The sequence below is a fragment of the Eublepharis macularius genome, chromosome 1 (assembly GCF_028583425.1).
Source record: "Eublepharis macularius isolate TG4126 chromosome 1, MPM_Emac_v1.0, whole genome shotgun sequence".
Lineage (NCBI taxonomy): Eukaryota > Metazoa > Chordata > Lepidosauria > Squamata > Eublepharidae > Eublepharis > Eublepharis macularius.
In genome coordinates this window covers 135,295,418-135,315,083 of record NC_072790.1, presented here as the reverse complement: position 1 = coordinate 135,315,083, position 19,666 = coordinate 135,295,418, and the positions used below count along the sequence as shown (strand labels likewise).

The 19,666-nt window shown below is 41.2% G+C and overlaps 1 protein-coding gene across 1 annotated transcript in view; it reads right to left on the bottom strand.

Annotated features, from left to right (window-relative positions):
- Nucleotides 1-19,666, bottom strand: part of FNDC1 (fibronectin type III domain containing 1) — a 152,121-nt gene that overhangs the window by 8,269 nt on the left and 124,186 nt on the right. Inside the window, exons 14-17 of the mRNA XM_054978357.1 lie at nucleotides 17,518-17,748; nucleotides 15,600-15,708; nucleotides 8,806-8,885; nucleotides 3,639-3,668 (exon numbers count right to left, since the gene is read on the bottom strand). Coding sequence (XP_054834332.1) covers nucleotides 3,639-3,668; nucleotides 8,806-8,885; nucleotides 15,600-15,708; nucleotides 17,518-17,748 — 450 coding nt within the window. The remainder of the gene's footprint in view (nucleotides 1-3,638; nucleotides 3,669-8,805; nucleotides 8,886-15,599; nucleotides 15,709-17,517; nucleotides 17,749-19,666) is intronic.

Below are 19,666 nucleotides of genomic sequence, written 5' to 3'. Positions count from 1 at the left end.
AGGGCTGCCAGCCTTGGTTTGGGAAATTCCTGGAGACTTTGGGGGTGGAGTCTGGATCTGAGGAGGGCAGGGTTTGGGGAGAGGAGGGACCTCAGATGGTATAATGCCATAGAATCCACCTTCCAAAACAGCTATTTTCTCCAGAGAAACTGATCTCACTTGCTTGGAGATCAGTTGTAATCCTGAGAGAGCTGCATCCATCACCTGGAGGTTGTGAAACCTATAAAGACCTTACACCAAGGATGACATGTTTGTCAGCCATGCCAGCACCAGCAGACTGCAGTACACTTTCAGATCAGGCACATAAGTTCCAACAGGGCATTAGCTGGAATTCTTGGGCCTCATATCGTAAAAACGGAGGCCCAAACTCCGCATTACATGAAAATATATTATGCAATAGCCCACTAGCCCATTTAGATGAGAAACAGCTATTTCTAAAGGGAGTAATGGGGAAGAGAGAAGCTTAATCCTTTCCTTGTTGATCCTCTTCCTCACTCCTAATTAATTTCTAAGGGGCTTTTCTCCTGGGGGAATGTTTTCTTTATATCCAAAGCCTCACAAAGGAAAAAATGCTGGGAGCAGGAAAATAGCAGGTTAGGCAAAAGTTAATATAATACCCAGTACATTTGTTGCCCACCAATGAGTTCAGGTTGGCCCTTTCTTCCCCAATAAGCACCTTCTCTCCATTCTCAGTGGTTTCCATCAGACGTTTTCCCTTATCTCAACAGGCCACTGTTCATGTGTAGTTCTGGACCTGACAAACAAGCTTTGAACGCCTGTCACAGAAGCAGGGACCCCTGGAGTGGGAGTAATCAGTCACAGAGCCTCTTCCCTGGGCTGCTGACTGCCCTGCCTCCCATACACCTTTTCCTGCTTTCCCCTCCATTTAACCACTGGGTGGGTGGTGCCACTGCCACCAATCTGAATTTGGAGGTTTTGCTTTACTGAATGTGGAACACAGGTTACCCTGCCCTTTGATTCCCTTGGCAGAACCTCTTTGGGGAAGCAGCCTGGTTCACCCACTGAGCCTGAGGCATACAGAAACCCCCCAGTAAGATTTGAAACCCCCCTTTTAAGAGATTACTTTTAAAACAGAAAAGGTTCAAATAGTCCCAAAGAAACAATTACTCTAACAGAGTTATGGTTACCAAGCAGAGACAAAAATACAAGCACCCTAATGCATTTGAAGCTAGATATCCTTGTCTAAAGCAAGCTGACCTGGCCCATGCCTCCCCAGCATGGAGGCACACCTCCCATATTCACAGGGCCCAAGGGGGGCCCAGTCCTGCACCCTGTTTCCTTGAAGCTCCAGGCAGGCAGAGAAGCGATAGTCCTCCCATTCCTCCTCCCTCGTAGAGGGAGCTAATAAAAAACTCACTCTGAGGCCAAGTACGGCCACAGGACAGAAATGTAACAAAATGGGGAAAAGAACAATGAACATGTGGCCTCTAAGCCCACAATTCATTACAACACCCTTCATAGTCTCTTATGGCTACACTTTGCAGGGGCATATGGATGTTTCTCTGTTTCCAGCTTTTCTGAAACAGAGAGAGAAGCATGGGTAGTGGGGTTAGTGGTCAGACTTGCCCTCATGATATTAAGAAAGCTTATGAATATGGCAATATCATAAGCCCCTTTTCCTCATGTGTTTAAAACACAGACAAGCTGCCTGACTAGGCAGGAAATGGAAAAATACTGGAATGTGAGCGGAGAGGTACGACAAGCTTTCAGCCCAACAGCCTGGAGATGTGCAAAACCATAGAATAATAGAGGTCTCCAGAAGTATTTGAATCAATCTATTCACACACCCTTCCAATCCTATCCTTATCTATTATAGTCTCACCCATCTAGCCATTGTGGGTCATCAATCATCTTATTACACCTGTAGTTCCTCCCAGGAAGGCCCAATCAAACCTTTCAGTTTTATTGTCTCACACTGGAGACAGATTCCTTTGTCCCATCCTGGGGACAACTTGTAAGGTTCTGCCAAGTAACTCTCAAAAACTTCACTGCATGAGTTCAGGATCTGTATGAGTTAAAGCATTTTATTTGATAAGCTACTAGGGAATTTACTACTACATCCTTTGCTAGGAATGGCATTTTTCTACAAGCACATAAAGTATATAGGAGTCTAAGCCCAGCCCCAGCCCCACCTCTCTTCTGAGAACAGTTAGCTAAGTTTAATAGATGAACAGAAGAACACAGCAGAGATGAGATGTGAGAAAATCTAAGGCCTTTCCAGGCGAAATAGAAACCGCAGGCTGAGGAACAGATAAGTACAGGCAGTCACATTCCAGCGAACAGCTTCTAGCATCAGAGTCACACAGAATCAAAACAGGCCTTGCAGAGTATGACAGGAGAGATCCTGACACAACCATTAAGTCATTGTTTTGGGCAGAAAGTGCAGTACTGCCTCAGGATATGTTCACAGAATAATTGAACTGCTGCTGCCTCATTCTGTGTGCGTGCCTTGAACCCACTCTTGTACCCTCAGACTGCATGTCTGAGCTCCCCACTTTGCTGCAAAGTGCTGTCCCTGAAGCGGGATGTTCCTCTGGAACTGGTCATTACAGTTCAACTCTTACAATCCTCTCCAATTTTCTCCCCTGTTCTTCTAGTTAGCTCTGTGTGTGTGTGTTGTGTGTTTTGTGTGCAATTGATCTCTATTATTTTAAATAAAAACTCCTTTTTCATTGAACACCTGCTTCTTTATTGAAGGAATTCTCTAGAGAAAGGGATCCTCATATATACAGGCGTAAAAGATCCTAAGTTACCTTCCTCTTGCTGCCTCTCCTTGCACACTAATTCCCACAACTCACAAGGAGACCTCTTCATTGTGGGGCGGAAAACAGAGAAGCTCAGAAGATATTGGTTGATGGTTGGCTTTTGAGCTCCACCTCCACACTTCTTGCTTGGTCCCTGCAAGGTGGGGGGACTCAACAAGAAGTTTGGGAGGCAGTTTCTGTTTGGCAGCTGTTCAAGTTGCCTATTGGAAACTGAACAGATTGGGTGATCTGCTCACCTTTGTTTGGAACAGCCAAATACAGTATGTTCAGCTGTCAAAAGAGTTCACCACGAAGTTCATGGCATTCCTAGCATCAATTGGGGGAAAGAGTTACATTTTCCCAAGTAGGCAAGATAGATTTTCTCAGTATGCTCAGCTCATGTGGGGACATTTGAACTGAGCAAAACAAAGTGGACCCAACCAACATAATGACACCAAAATAATTTTTTGCTGATGATGTTTCCAGTACATCCAATTCCTGTTCCATATTGATGCTCAACAAGTTTTAGAAAATCGACTGAGAAAGCTATTAGGAAAACATCTCCCCCCTCCCCGCCCAATCAATTTTACCAATGATATATTTTTAAGGGTTTGATACAGGACCCACAAAGGTGAAACCTAACTGTCCAAAAGATGTAAAGCTAAAATTGTATTCTAAAGTCATAGTTTAAATCTCTTAAATCCCAAATCCTATTTCCAGCACTGGTCAGCACCAGAAACAGTAGAAAGTATGTAGTCTAAGGAATAGCACACCGTGAATTATCTTCCGTTTCTGTCAGTTCCATGTTATAACTCCTAACCACTGCAATTCTCATGAAAAAAACAATTATCAGAAAACAGCAAAGAGACTCACCTGGTGGTCTGACAATAAGCAGAGGATTGTCTGTAAGAAGGGAACAAGAAAGCAATTGAGTTGTTTATTCTGAGGATTTATATCTCCTAAAGCCAAAATGAACTAGACTTTGTACATGAAAAAAATGGTTGGATGGGGTATTCCTTATTCCAAGTAAAATATACCACAGTCAATCCACAAAATTCTGTTATTTTACAGAAAAGTATTTAATACTGTTCTTTTTAAAAGGAAAAGTATTAGGTGCCTAACAAACAGCTTTGACTTTTATTTCTGGGAGTGAAACTTGCATGTCCACAGTTATGAAAAGGACCCTCCCCAACATTTTCAATGGATTCATAAAGGCATAAATGGAAAGGTGACTTTACCACAATTACACTGATGGCACAGAACTGAGAGGGTGCACAAAATTTTGATATATTGATCAACAACTTGGGATCATACAAAACAGCAAGTCAGTCTGAAATGTGAACGAGGAAAGATGATGGTCCAGCCACACACCAAGCACAGCAGGAAGCACCCCAGCCATTTGAACAGGGAATGATGATAAGCAACAGCCCAGCACCGAGATGACAAGCAAGTCAAAGGGGAAAATTAAAATCAGAAATAGCCCTGTACATATGAAACAGCAAAGACAGGCAGTAAGTTGAATGAGGGACAGTGACAATTGGCCAGAATGCCTGCACAACTGGTAACCAGTCTGCAACCTGATGATTAATTGTATTGTATATTAGCTAAGCTAGGAGCCAAAACAATAATTTGGAAAACCCTGTTCTTATGAAAATGACCTACCTACTTTTATGGACAACTGTCCTCAACTGCTATATTGCTTTTCAGAGAGGCCAAGATACTTATGGAAATGTTTTGGGGAGTTTTCACATGTCCTTATAATGTTTTTGAAGATAAAAATATTCCTCCATAATGCATTTATAAATTACAAAGGGCTTTTACTTTCACAAATACAATTTTGAGGGATAAATGTATGCATGAAATCTCAGGCAGGAAGTCTAGAACCAAATAATAACCTGGAGCAGGGGGATTTTACGAAGTGCTGTAGGACATGAGGCTATGACAGGAGAAGCCAGTAAGTATGTCTATTTAGTTTAGGAAAGAATGCATTTTGTTCTTTAAAAGTGCCAAATGAACGTGTAATAATAAGATGGAAAAATAAGACTTTAGTAAGCTATGCTTTAAAAAAAAATCTTTAAAAGCCATTAACATCTAAAAGCCAGTGTCAGTATTATGAAATGAAAATATTCCAGGCTTGGTTTCTGTCAGTAAAAGGCAGGGGAAGGAGGCAGGGCTCTTTCCAAGGTTGCTTTGGCCTTTGAAGGAGGACTCATGGGGGCTAGGCCAAGAAGGAATCACCAGATGACTTGATAACACACATGATTCACGCATGTCTGGCTGCTTTCTACTGTTTAACAGCAGCTCCTCCCTCCCTCCAAAGCCAGTGTAATATAGTGGTTACAAGTTTCAGAGTAGGCTCTGGGAGACTCAAGTTTAGTGTGTTCGAAGGAGAGAAGGACATAGGAAAAGGTGAACGTATGGAGGCTTCCAGGAGGATGGAAAGAGGAAATAGTGTGGGCAAGGGAATATAGAGGAAAGTGAAGTACCCCCAGCAAATCCTTGTATGTTCCCCACCATGCGACTGAACCCAGCTCAGCTAGCATCACACAACTGGGCCATAGGGGACAGGCTGCCAGGGGGAGGGGAGAAGTGAATACAGGGGGGGCAAAAAAAGGTGGGTGGGAAAAAGAAAAGGAAGCAGGAAAAAGGGGAGAGGCTATGGGAGGCAGGGAAGGAAAAGAGATCACATGTTGGGATAGGGGAAAAGTCCTTGTGGGTCCCTATTTGTTAATATACTAATGATTCGCCAATCTAGCAAAACCCCATGCAACTTCCTCTTTTCCATTTCTGAATTTAGCTCATTATAAGGACAGCAAGGACCACTATGAGAGCAATTTAGCCATTCAGCAACAATAATTAAAACTTGGCTTGCTATTTTAGAATCTGCAGGAGTTCCATTAACCCGCTGACTCTTCTTTTTGACCAAGGAAGATGGAAATCCTGGGGGGGTCATCCTGGTTTTGCTGGGCCACTGATTATGCAATGAACTACCAACAGTTACTGCAGATTCTACAATTGCCTCCTGAGGGCTCCGACGTATTTTTCCAAATGTATTGTTAAAACATTTGTCTGGGTGCTACCTTAGAACCTGCGAATAGCTGTTTCCTGGTTCAGATACCTGCTTCTGCCCTGACTCTCCATTCTTCAAAATTATATTGCTCTTGGGAATATTTTGTTCCTGAATTCTGCACCTTCACCTGTCTAGCACTTTTGTATCAGCTGAGCCTGGCTCTATTCTAACTCTAGCCCAGATCTTCTAGTCTTTAACATAAGGTTGGTTGATACATCTGGGAACTCTTACATTAATATCTCTGTAACTACTCACTCAATATCATTGCTGGGCTCACACAGGAAGGTGCTCAGGCAGATACACCTTTTGTATAAAAAAATACCTCCTTGGACTTCCGGGATGGAGCAGTGACGCACGGCAGTTGAGTTACGAGCTCTCTGCCGTGATCTCCCTGGTTCCTTGGGACTCGAGAATTTGGGCCCCCAAGTCCCCCCCACAAAGTGGGGGGGCAGGCTGGAACAAGGTGGAGGAGCTCAAGGGGACTGGCAACCCCTGGGAAGCCCCCACGCTGGTTCGAAAAGAATGTTTTATGACTTTACGAGGGCTAACCAGCTTGATTGCAAGGCGGCTGGGAGGAGGGAGGCAGACACGGAAGAGTGATTGCAAAGAAAACTCTCCCAGCAGGGGCTGGAAAGCAATAAATCTTTGAAAACATAAACAGTTATATGCGAAGCTTTTCACCACTTTGACGAGAGTTTGGATACAATATCAATAAGTAACTTTGAAATGGCTTTCCTGGAAGAAATATTTTCCAACTTGCAAGAAATTACTAAATTTATGACTGAATTACTAACTAAAGCAGATGAGATATTTGGAGTGGAAGTGGATAAAAACACTATAAAAGATAACAATACAGAAGAAATCTCTAAAGGGACAGACTTAGCTGAAAGAAAACTAGAGCGGAATGAGCAAAAGTCCAGTTTACAAAATGGTGGAATATACCAGTATGCCTCTGTGAAAATACAAGGCACAAGCAAGAGAGGGGAGGGGCAACGAAGCAGACCTATGAAGAAGGAACCCAACGTACCATTTCTGAATGAGGAAAAAAGTATGCAACATATCGTAAAGAAGAAAAATAAACAGAGAAACAGCTGCATTTTTACTGACCCCCTCCAGAATTGGTTATAAGATAAGAAAAGCTGCCTTTGGGGGTGTAGATGGGAAAAGGACTCGATGTCCTTGACTTTTACAGGAAGAAAGACGAAAAACGAGAATGAAATCCAGATTACGATCCAATAGTATAGGTTTAACCTCTTTGTCTATCTGTTTCTTTAACCTGTTATACTGTTTATGTGCTCTGAAGGGATAGGAGAGAGGAGGATTGATGGAGATATAGAGCCTTCTGGTTTCACTATTGTTTTTTGAAAGAGAGAAAGAAGCAGAAACATAGATTATGATTTAGGTTACCTCTCTATGTTTAATGATATGTAATGCAGACTTACTGAAAGCCCAGATGTTCTATAACATTTTAGATATTGTATATTCACTGTTAAAGGACTAGTGATAATGTGACAATTGGGTCTTTGGAATTCTTCAATTATTCCTAGACCTTAGATACTCTCTCTAGAATATAAATTAGTATTTAAGATAAATATTTATCTGTTCTTCCCAGCCTCACTATTATGAAAATTCAAATATACAAGTTTTGATGGCTTGGATAAAACAGATGAAAGAATGAGGGAAAACTGGTAAAAATGTTTCTTTTTTATATTGATATATAATAAGGATCACTTATTTCTCTGCTCTTACCTTCTACCTTTTTATTTCTATCTTCTACTCCTGGAATGATTAATGGATTAACAATTTTGGCTAAAATGCAGAGGATGGGAAATAGACTTATGCATAATATATACAAAAGGAAGATCTATTAGAAATGAAATAAGAAATAGAGCAAGTGGATAAAAAAGCATAGAAATTAAATAATGATTGGAGAGATTAAAAGCTTGAAGGTACAAGGGGCATTAACTGGTTATGTAGTGGCTTTCTGTATCCATGGATTTGTAGATATATGTCTTGTGCACAAATCTGCTTTTGAAATTCTTTTTGTTAGTTAGTTAGTTTTCCCATTATAAAAATTTAATAAAAATAATTTACAAAAAAAACTCCTTCACATATGAGTTGCACAACTGACTGCTATATAATTGGCATGACTGCAAAAAGGGGTGTGGCCCAGGGCTCCACTATTATACAGATCACAGCACTGTAGGTGCTGTTCCCACTTGGAGGCAACAGTTCACAGATGGGTGTTTCCTAGCTGAGAGCCCAGCAACAGCCCAGCATGCTCTCAAAGCTGGCCTCATTGGAGTCTCCAGATGTATGATCTTGACCATATTCCACACAGAGTCTGGCTTTGATTCTTTGGCACAAATCCCAAGCCAGTGTATGGCTGTACTCTTACAATTTTGCTGCAAAACTTGGTTTACTGACCCTGAAATACAGTTTTGTCTTGAATATATCCTTGCAGTCATCCCAATTTGCATCTTATTTTGTTTTACATTAATAAAACTGCAGCCTTTTTTTCTTCCCTTATTTTGGGATTTGTACTAACATTTCCTACTCTTGAAAACAGCCTTCTCTCCTGTCTTTGTTTCCTTAGCCATTAGCTGACCTCTAGGCTTTTTAACATACTGTTATATAAATTATGTTATTAAGTACATTTCTAGATTTAAACCGTAGCAACCTACCCTAGACAAAGATGAGAACAAATCTAACAATACTAGAAAAATCACTGAAAAATTACTTGGCCCAGTTCTGGACAAATACAATTAGTTATAAGCTTTAGACCCATTGAAGTCTATGAAGGCTCATAAGAAAGAGCTTAGGTAGGGTGCAGCCAACTGCATGGAATCAAATCATGGCATGTAGTGAGGCTTCCAAAATCACTGCAGCAGAAAATTTACAAGTATGAATTTGCACCTGCTTCAAATTTGACTTCTATTAAAATAAAAATACAATTTTATGTCATCATACCAGATTCTGTGACAAAGGAGACCGATGAACTTATTGGTCCATAGCCATAGAGATTCTTTGCTTGGACTTTAAAGTAATACCTGTATCAAACAAAAGGAGAAAGAAAAAATCAAACGTCCATTAGAATTGCACTAAATGCTTTAGACTTTGTTAATAAAAGTAGATACTTTTAAAACAGAATGTTTCTGGGAGTTCCACTGAATTCAGGAATACACTTTGTATTTTTGGCCATCTTCTAATAAGGATTTCCTCTGCAAAGTTTTGCTTTACACTAAAGTCCTGTTATAGAGCCTGGGAAATGTCTCCTTACAGAGGTGGGAGCAGCATGGCAGAATGGACAGAAAGCTGAACAGAAGGAGAAGAGAAACAGGTGAGCTTTTGGGGGAATGTAAATATAGAGAGATATGATGTTAAAAACTGTTCATTATTACAAGTCTGAGAAGGCTCTTCTCCCCTCCTCACACCATTGGCTGCTGTGATGTTACAGAATTTTCACAAATACCAACTTCTGCCAGGAAAAGAAATTAATTAGCACTAATTACTGTGCAAGCATTCTTACTTAAATTTTGATTTCCATAGCCAGTTTGGTGTAGTGGTTAAGAGCGCAGGACTCTAATCTGGAGAGCTGAGTTTGATTCCCCACTCTTCCACTTGAAGCCAGCTGGGTGACCTTGGGCTAGCCACAGCTCTCTGGAGCTCTCTCAGCCCCACCCACCTCACAGGATGATTGCTATCAGAAGTTAGGATAATAATATCACACTTTATTCTTTTGAGAATAAAAAAGCTCAGTGTACTGAAGATTAGGAATTTTGTCATGTAACCACCTTTCACATTAGTTGATCCAATGGCAAAGTTAAATCTGCTGTCAAATTTGCAAACATACAAAAAGGGCTTTTTTTCAGCTGGATCTCCCGGATCTGAGATCCAGCACCTCTGAAAAAAGATCACGTGACTAGTGGCCCTGCCCCTGGTGCCTAAAGACCCGTGGACCATCTCTGCTGGTGGAGCTTCTCCTGGGCCGCCTGCTTCCCTGGCCTTTCCCCCCCTCCTTCTTTCCTTGCTTCCTTCTTCCTTTCCCTCTGTCCCTTTCTCTTTCCATGTCTTTTCTTCTTCCCTTTCTTTACCTTCCTTCCTGAGGCTCCACTGCCTGGCTAGCTGAGAGGCAGGCTGGGAGGGAGAAGAAAGGAAGAGAAAGCCACTCTCCTGTTTCTTTTCCTGCCGCTGCCATCGCGCCAAGCAAGGGGTGAGAGAAGGAAGGAGGCGCACGGCTGGCTGGAGGCGGTGGCGAAGGAGCAGCTCGGTGAGGCACTCCCCCCTCAGCCACCTCGCAGGGAAAGGGCCCCTGTCCAGCCCACCAACTTCATGGCGGTACTGGTGGAGGCACCTGCTGAGAGGAAGGAGGAGGAGCACTTGGGGGGACAACCGCCGCTGCCACCCCTAGAGGAGCCAGGGGTAGAGCCCAGCAGTGGGAGCCACAGCAGACGAGGCGGAAGCAGCTGGCGGCAAGCCAAGAACAGCTGCATGGAGCAAAATGGGGGCGAAGGTGAGTCTTGGGGCTTGTTTGCTACCTGCAGGGGGCAGGTGAGGCAGCCACCTGGGCTGGCTCTTGTTGGGATTAATGGGGCAGACAGCCACTTCCATCCCCCTCCCTGCCCCGGTCTTTGGGAGCTAAGGAGCCTCTTGGAAGGCTCCCCGACGGAGGCCAGTGGCAAGCCACAGTGCTGCAGCTCACGGCTGGCTCTTGTTTGTCCGGCCAGCCAGTCCCACAGGGGAAAGAGGGGGTTGTTCTATGAGCCCCCCCTCTTCCGAAGAGATCTATGAGCCCCCCTCTTCCTGGTAGAAGGGGTTGTTCTATGGGGTGGGGGGGGTCTGAGAGTATTTAAGAGAACAAATGAATACAAATTAGACATTGAAAGTAAAAACACTCAGAAACCTGGAATTTAAAAAGATGAAATGTTTCAGCAGAGATCAGTTCATGATCTGGTGTCAACTTCAGTGGTGTGGAGCTTCAGTGGTCAAGTGGAGTCTGTGGTCAGTCAATGGGGACTTTTTAATGTCACTGTTTTCTGTCGGATTTAGGTGGAAAGTTATAAACTAGTGATGGGTGGCCATATCTTTTATGGTATCTGGACAAGCCAATCTAAGCCATGAGATATTGTTGCTCTAGGGTTTTCTATTAAGCTGAAGTAACATAATGGCTATGGGCTGTGATCCAGGAGGTCACTGGTTCAAATCTCACTTCTGCCAGGAGCTCACAAGGTGGCCTTAGGTACTCTCAACCATCCATCTGCAATATGAGAACAACACTAACCTACCTTACAGGGCCATTGTAAGGGTTACCAGTAATATCTGCAATGCTCTCTGAACAATGAAACTGCTATAGAAATGCAAAGCATTATTACACTTAGAAAAAGTGCAATAATACAAAAGCACCGTAGCTTTGTCTTTATTTATTCTCTTATTGGACTTCTATTCCACCCCATCCCAAAGGCAGGGTAGCTTGCAATACTTTAATTATCATTCTTCTTTATGTACCAGCAAAACTGCAGCACTGGAAAAGCAATCATAAGCAAAACCTACTTAGCTTCCAGGATCTAAGATAAGGCTAGCCTGGCTATACTGCCCATTAACTCTTATGCTAAAATAACTGTGAACAGATCTTTCATCCACACATTTCTCTAATCATTTTGAAAGTCCCTAATACCCTCTAGCACTGCCACATGAATTGGCAGTGAACTACATATATTACAAATACACTCTTTAATATCCAGAGGAGTTAGCCATGTTAGTCTGTAGTTGCAAAATAATAGAGTCCAACTCAGCCAAAGGCCCTTCTATAAAGCTCAGCCTTGCAAAGATTCTTAACATGCAGAAGAGAGGGAATAACTCTCACATCATTTGCTAGCCTGTACCAAAGGGATGGAGCTGCCACATAAAATATTATTTCCAGGGTGAGGCGATGATCATCTCTCTCTTACAGAGGGTACTGAAGAAGTCCTGGTGAGAAGACCTCTAGGTTTGCTTGGGTCCATGTGGGAAGAACTGATCTTTCAAGTAAGTGGGTCCCAGGCCTTAAAGGAATGTAAATGTTATAGCCAGAACCCCAAGAGAAACCCAGCAACAAATGGGCAACCACTAGTGCAGCTGATTCAACTACTACTTATATGTCTGACCCCTGACAAATGCACTGCTACATTTTGAACCAGCTGTAGTTTTCAAGTCATCTTCAAAGGCAGCTACACAAAGAACACATTGCATTAATCAAATCTAAGTATCCTAAATGTTAAGATTAGGTTACTTGCTATCAAGATCCCAGTGCACATGGCAGTAGCCAGGTTCTCCGGGGAGCTTGAACACACGTTGACAGTGGCTCTATTTGAAGATAGATCAAAATTTGGGCCATGATAAATTATCAAGGTTTGCAGAATTTGGCTTTTTCCTCAATGGAAACAAGGACCTCAGAATGTTTCCAACCACAGAGGAATTGAAATTCCCCAGTCACAGGCAGGATTTTGAAAATTTGGCCCAATGATGATCCAAAAGCACATCCAACAGGATTATTATTTATACACTGTGCAAGGAATTCTATATTTCTGTGGCATGAGTCTTTTTCTCCCTCCTTTACTTGTGCCCAAAACTTAACGACAATTAAGCTGCTGTTGCCTGCAAAGTCTTCTGAATGCAAAGAAGGAACCTGTGATGTCGGAGAGGGGGAAACCCTCACAATTTTCTTTTCCCTGTGGCAAAACCCACATGAACGCCTAGAATTTAGGAAAGCAATGTCTTTTCTTTTTGAAAGTATTAATCAGTGGTTTAAATACCAACCCTCCTTCTCTTGAGCTTTTGACAAATACAAAAATGCAAGCTAGGATTCAAAGCAACCAGTTACACTCTCAGGAATGGAAACCATTGGATTTGTTTATCACACTGATAAGTTGCCTTTCCTCAAAAAGTTCAAAGTGCTCTACAAGATTATCTCATTTTATTTTCACTAACAATGTTGTGAAATAATTGAAACTGGGAGCAAAAATCTTATCCAAAATCACCTGTGCTCTCTTCCCTGCCCTCCAAGTCCAGAGTAAACAGTGGAAAAAGCTCCAGGCATGCAAATGCAGCTAAAGAGGAAGACCTAGTGGAGTGACCAAATAGGACATGGCCTTGTTCCTTCCCTCTTCCTCTTGGCTCCATGAGGAGGTGGGCTGGCTTACATGAAATTTCCCTCAAGTCACTTGCTTGAAAAATTAAGGAGGTGATGAAAACCTCCGTAATTTTTCAGGCCATTTCCTGCCACCTACATCTTAAAACAAATATAGCCATTTAAGGAACTGACTCCCTGGAGCTCAAGCTCTTTGTAAGAAGAATGCAAAAATAGCTGCTCTTATGAATGGTTGTTAAGTATGACCAAGCAACAAAGAGTGTTAAGTTGTCACATATATATATTTCAATAAACCCAGACAGGTGTCTGAGAGAATGGCCAAGTAATTGGCTCAGACATGAAGAATGGGCCCATCATGGGCCATGATTTTTAGGCAGGATTTTGCAGAATTTTTTTTTAAAAAATAAAAATTGGAATTGAATTTAATCAAAATTAGTGACTTAGCTATAAGTGAAAGGAATGACTGGCTACAGACTTGCAATGGATGACAAATATTTCCTCAAAGTTTTAAACGTCTGTGAGAAAAGGCAAAATTCCTTGTGGGACCAGAGGGTGAACCTATGAGAAAGCTGTTTGGCAGCTTAAAGCTGCCCAATTTTCACGCATGCAAGCACAAAATTAAGTGGTGCAATTATACAAATACCTGTGTATGCCTAACTTTAAAAATAGAGCTCCAAGTGACTTGCACACTAGACGTCTCCAAGGTTGCCAGAAGTGAAACCCAGAACTCTTAACTTCCAAGTCTTATGACTTACCCACAAAACTACACCTCAAAGCAGGGAGTCTGAACTTCCAATAAACTTTTTTAGAAATGGCAAACAAGACCTCTCATGTTGCTTTGTAGGCATATATCCAGGCACTTATTTACATTGCTTGTTTTAAATCATTGCTTGTGGGTAGAAGTTAATGTTACAAGAGACTCAGCACTGCAGCTGTATGTCTCTTTTCCCTCTCTTCCTCTTACTAACTAGTTTAACACAATGTGCAGTGTAACATCATTGCACTATATATCAGCTCATCTTGCTTCATGTTTTGACAAGAGAGGCAAAAAGTATGTATAAATTCAATACTGTGAAGTCTATTTTACCCTGCCTGCCATAGCTGCACATGCTAAGAATCTAATCTTCTGAACACTTTCTCTTTACATCCAGGTAAGAACAGTATCATGTATAATCCTGAAGAGCATGTAAACATTTTCCCAGATGTAGTATCCAGCTTAATCTATTTTAGTCCCTTCATTATATAATTTATGTTATAGCCATTCATATCTTGCTAACATATTTGGTTTCTGATCTGCTCATTTAATTGGTTATGACTTGTATGATTAAATTACTCAAGATTGCAAGAAAGTTTTCACATACTAGAAATTCATGAAATGCAAAACTTCACTATTAAGCTATAGGATGGACAAACTGCTAGTTCAGAAGATGCACTTCAAAAATTTACACATAAAAGTAGCTAGCCACTTCTTAGCAGTCTGCTCAATTCTGAAAACCCTTTTTATTGATATATCTTTGCAGAGAAAATAATCAGCTCCATAGTAATAATTGAAATATATTAAGATCACCCTATACCTCCCAGATATCAAGCCAACCCTCCTCCCATCCCCAAAAGACAAGAAAAACTAGTGATTCTACTATGACTCTCAAAATCCTCCAGCAGGCAGCAACAATCTCTTCCTCCAGGCAGTGTTCAGCAGTAATAGGCAGGCAGCAAATCCACTGGTAAATCCCAAAGGCAAAGAGAAAAAAAGCAGGCTGGGCAAGAGATCCAGCAGCATTCCATAGCAGTTTGTCTCCAAGACCAGATCACCCAAAATGGAGCCTGCTCTGAGCCAAGCCGGCTTTTTTATCTCCTTGCAGTCACTTTGAAAAAGTCTCTTTCCTTTTCCAAAAATCCCATTGGCCAGACAAGGTGAGTTCCTGCACAGATTGGCCACTTACTCCCCTCTCCCACTGCCTCAGTCCTCCCTCCTCCCTCTTGGGAAAAAACCCCCAGGAGAAGTCCAGGAAAGAGCCAGCCTGAGGCTGATGTTGCATTTCCCAGATTAACCCAGATATTTCTGGGCTTCCTGATCCGAATTCCTGGACTGGAGTCAGGATTCTCTAATCTGATCATGGAAAGCCAGATTTAGGCTTTCTTGGATCCCAGGCCCAGATCACACACCCCAGTGGTCATCTTCGCTGCTGTTGGATATGGTTTTATTGTTTTAAACTGTTCTCTGTAGTTTGTACTGTATTATTAATTTTATACTGTATTTCCTGTTATTATAGTTTAACAATGTTGTTACCCACCCTGAGTCCATTCATGGGGAGGGCGGGTTAGAAATTCAACAAAATTAAATTAAATTATAACCCAGCTCAGCTCCTTTGAAAGCTAAGTAGTCTCCACATTGCTCTTTAGCTTGCGATAACTTGGACTATTTTGAACACATTTAATACTGAAATTATACTGTGGAATTACAATCAATACTATTTGCAGTGCAGACAGGTAGAGAAGAGCAAGAAGTTATGGGAGCTGAACTGCATTTGTCCCTTTAAAGCTACTGCCAAAGTAAAGCATCCTAACGATCTACTTTATTTATTTATTAGGCCATTGATTTTCAAAATCAGCTACATATACAAAATAAAACCGGTACCTTGTGTTTGGCTTCAGATTTTCAATGGGCAAATGGGTACTTCCTGCAGTCTTGGTTGACCATTTATTCCTAAGAAAGTCATCATAAGATGCACTGTAAACTAAATATCCTGCAAAAGAAAAGAAATAACACATTAGGCAATCAAACAGGCTTACCAGTTCAACATAGCATTATAACCTCTATTAACAAAGTGAAATGAAGAAACAAGCACTGGCCACTCTCCAACTTGATAACAGTGCACTTGTCCAAAGATCAGCACAGGAATTCTTATTGCACACAAAGTAAGTAATGCCATTTATTTGGCAAATCCACAGTGGTGAAAATCTGGAAATCCACCATGGGTGGTTTTGCACAACTTTAGGCTGGTAGAAGATCTTCTCCAGTCCAGGTTCTCTGTAGTCAATGGTGGGAAATATATTTGATGCTTTTGCTGGATCAGGGAGTTTGCTGAGCTGGACAATGTCCATAACCTTCTGAATGCCAGTTCTGGGGGGCACATGAAGCTGCCTTATAATGAATTAGACCAAGTCAGTATTGTATACCCTGACTGAGCAGCTCTCCAGGGTCTTAAGTAAAGGTCTGCCATATCACCCACTACTTGATCTTTGTTTAAGTGGGGATACTATTGATTGGAGATACTGTCAATAAATTTCTCTGGGCACTTCTCATAATTCCAGACTAAAAGCATGTGTATCTTATCAGCATAACTGAATTTAGGAAGCAGATATCATACCAGATATTTAATACACTACCTCACATAAGAAGTATCTATAATTTTGGTTAAATGCCTCACAGTGTTAAAAGGCACTTTGGTTGTTGTATTCATCCTCACTGCCCAACAGCTAGGAGCTGAAAGACTTCTCAACACTGCTACTGAGGCAAATCTCTGATGGCGGCCATTGTTTAATTTTTTCCTACTTCCATACTTCTGATTGTGCACTGAAGCACAGAACAGAAAAGTCTCAAGTCAGGACATGCCTGAACTCAGGTCATCATCACATACAAGAATGATCAGATAAGAATAGTACCTGTTCATGCCATTCAAAACTGAAGATATGACTAGGCATTTCACTCAGTAAATTTAGATGAATCTGCTTGGAACTCTGTTTACATTCTGCGTTGTTCTGAATTACATTATTTGGCTTTCAGTCAATACACCTAATATTTTTTCTTGAACTTGTGAGCAGGATGGAAATTATGAACTTCACAAACCAATTCTAAGTCAGATGAACCCATTTCCAGAAGGAAAGTAATAAAAAGAGGAAAGAAATCCATGTGGTATTGTTAAATTAGTAGCAACTTTTAAAAGACCAAGTAATAATACTTCAGAGGTATGGAACAGTAGCCCTGAATTTCTCAGGAAATATACATAAGTTCAGGTTACACCACATATGTTTATCAGTGGAGATGGTAAGCTGATTTGTGTTTGAAGTAATTATCACATATTTATCCCGTTCTTCCTAAAGGAAGCTCAGGTTCTCCACTGTATCCCACTCTATGATGCAGGTTAGGCAAGCTTACACCGATCACTGTTGCCAGCCAGGGCTGCTTGGCTTGCTCCTGGAACATACTGACCACCCATCTGCCTCTGAAGAAGTAATACACATTGCCACCTAAAGAAAAGGCATAAGATCATGGGAAATCCAGGCTCTAAAATTATCTCACTGTGCCACTAGAACAAGAAATTGTTCTAAGCAAGTGCACAACCCTTCCACTTGAAAAATAACTGCTCTCGATAACTGATACATCCATAATACAAGCCAAAAAGAAAAAAGGAGCAAGAAAAAGGAAAATAAAAAGTTAGAATGTTCTATTGATAGAATTTACTTTTTACAACAAGAGAAATGAATTTTCTCCATACAAATGGCATCAAAATATCGATCCACTAGCCAGGGCTAGAAGCTTGCATGGTTTGTACCTGTTACCAAATCACCACGTGTAGGTTTAGCCCAGTCTATAATCACAAAGGAATGGCAGCCTTCCACAGCTACTATAGTGATGTTGTGAGGGGCTTTCTGAGGACGCATCTCCATGTCTTTTAGGTCAGTGGGTATGATTTCATCCAGACTTTCTACTTGGAAATGTTCTAGAGCCTCTGTCAATGAGCAAGGAGCTGCTGGATCCTTATTTAGATAGGTCACATAAGGAGCTGGAATAGATACAGAAAGGGAGATTTTACTCCAGAAGTCTGTTCAAAGGATGGATTTTTTAAAAAAAAAATTCAAAAAATCAACAGAGTACTGAAACTTTAATTATACTACTCATTTGACCAACAGGCTTTGAGCAATGCCACACTAAACACTATACCAAATAATAGTTTTAAAATAACAACATTTACCACACTTAAAATCCTTTAAATTTAATTACATAGGCAAAAAAATTGGCAACAGCTATTGTAACTCCAAGTCCACATCTTCCAAAAGATTTTTTACCTTATTTGGTATTGCCAACCCTTCATTATCATAAAAAAGAGGAGTAATTCTTACTTCCAAATATTGCATTTCAGTAAACAATGCTCCAAATTTTCTATCTGGCCAGTAGCACAGTTGCAAAGTCTGTTAGAATATGGAATCCCTTATATCAGGCTCATAAAAGATGCCAAAGGACAGGTATTCTCTAAATCCCCCGAAATATTACAGGTGTTTAAAACATTCTACGCGAACTTATATACATCAACTAAACCTGATAATATGGCGATCAGAAAATATCTCTCAAACCACAAAAACATCAAAAAATTGACATTGGCGCATAGCAGAATAATGGACAGTCCAATCTCCACTACGGAGCTACTGGACTCTATTAAAAGACTGAAGGGCAATAAGGCCTCAGGGCCAGATGGATACCCGGCTGAATTCTATAAAAAGTTTGCCCTGGTCTTAACCCCACCCTTATTACTGGCCTGTAATGATGTATATATCTCAGGGACCCTCCCCAAAACCTGGTCTGAGGCAATAATTACTATGATCCCCAAGGAGGGTAAAGATCCTTCAAACCCTGGATCTTACAGACCAATTTCCCTACTAAACGTTGATTATAAGATCTTCACCTCTATATTTGCCCACCATTTTAACTCCTTTATTGGAAACTATATTTGTACGGATCAGATTGGCTTTATTCCCAATAGGGACATCTCAGATAATATCTACAAGGCACTGAATATCTTGACATTCAGTAGACATCATAATATACAGTCCATGTTCCTCTCACTGGACGTAGAAAAAGCCTTCGACACCCTTGAGATCCCATACCTACAAGTGCTTCTCTCCCAAATGAACTTTGGTTCTAAATTTTTACAAATAATCAAAGCAATATATGAGGGCCCCCGTGCGAGAATTAAACTAAATGATATAGCATCCAATTCCTTCTCTCTCCACCGAGGCACGCGCCAAGGCTGCCCCCTATCCCCTATCCTCTTCGCTCTGGCTATAGAGCCTCTGGCAGAGGCGATAAGGACTGATAGGAGAATTCAAGGCATTGAAATTAATAACCACAGCTTTAAGCTATGTTTATTTGCTGACGACATCTTACTATTTATCACAAAACCACTTGATTCTCTAAAATTTCTGACTGACGAACTTTCTCAATTTGGGCAAGTATCTGGCTTGAAAATAAATCCAAGCAAGTCCACCATTCTGCCTGTAAATCTACCCGAGGCAACATGTAGTAGCATAAAACGGCAATTTGATTTCCAGTGGGTCAAAACACACCTTCATTATCTGGGTATAAATATCCCATCTAATCCGGCTCAGCTACTCCAAGTGAATCATGTTCAAAAGCTTAAAGAAATTAAACACCTCCTGCTCAAATGGAACAAGCAAAATCTGGCGTGGTATGAAAGATATCACTTGATAAAATCCTTTGTCCTCCTGAAATTGATCTTCTTATTCCGAACGATTCCAATTGACGTCCCTAGTAAAATTATCAACCAGTGGCAGACAATTTTTAACCGATTCCTATGGCAGAACAAACGCCCCAGAATAGCCTTTAAGATCCTGTGTGCCCCTAGGGCGGCAGGAGGCTTTAATTATCCTGACATAGGGCTCTATTACGACGCAGCCAGGCTGTCA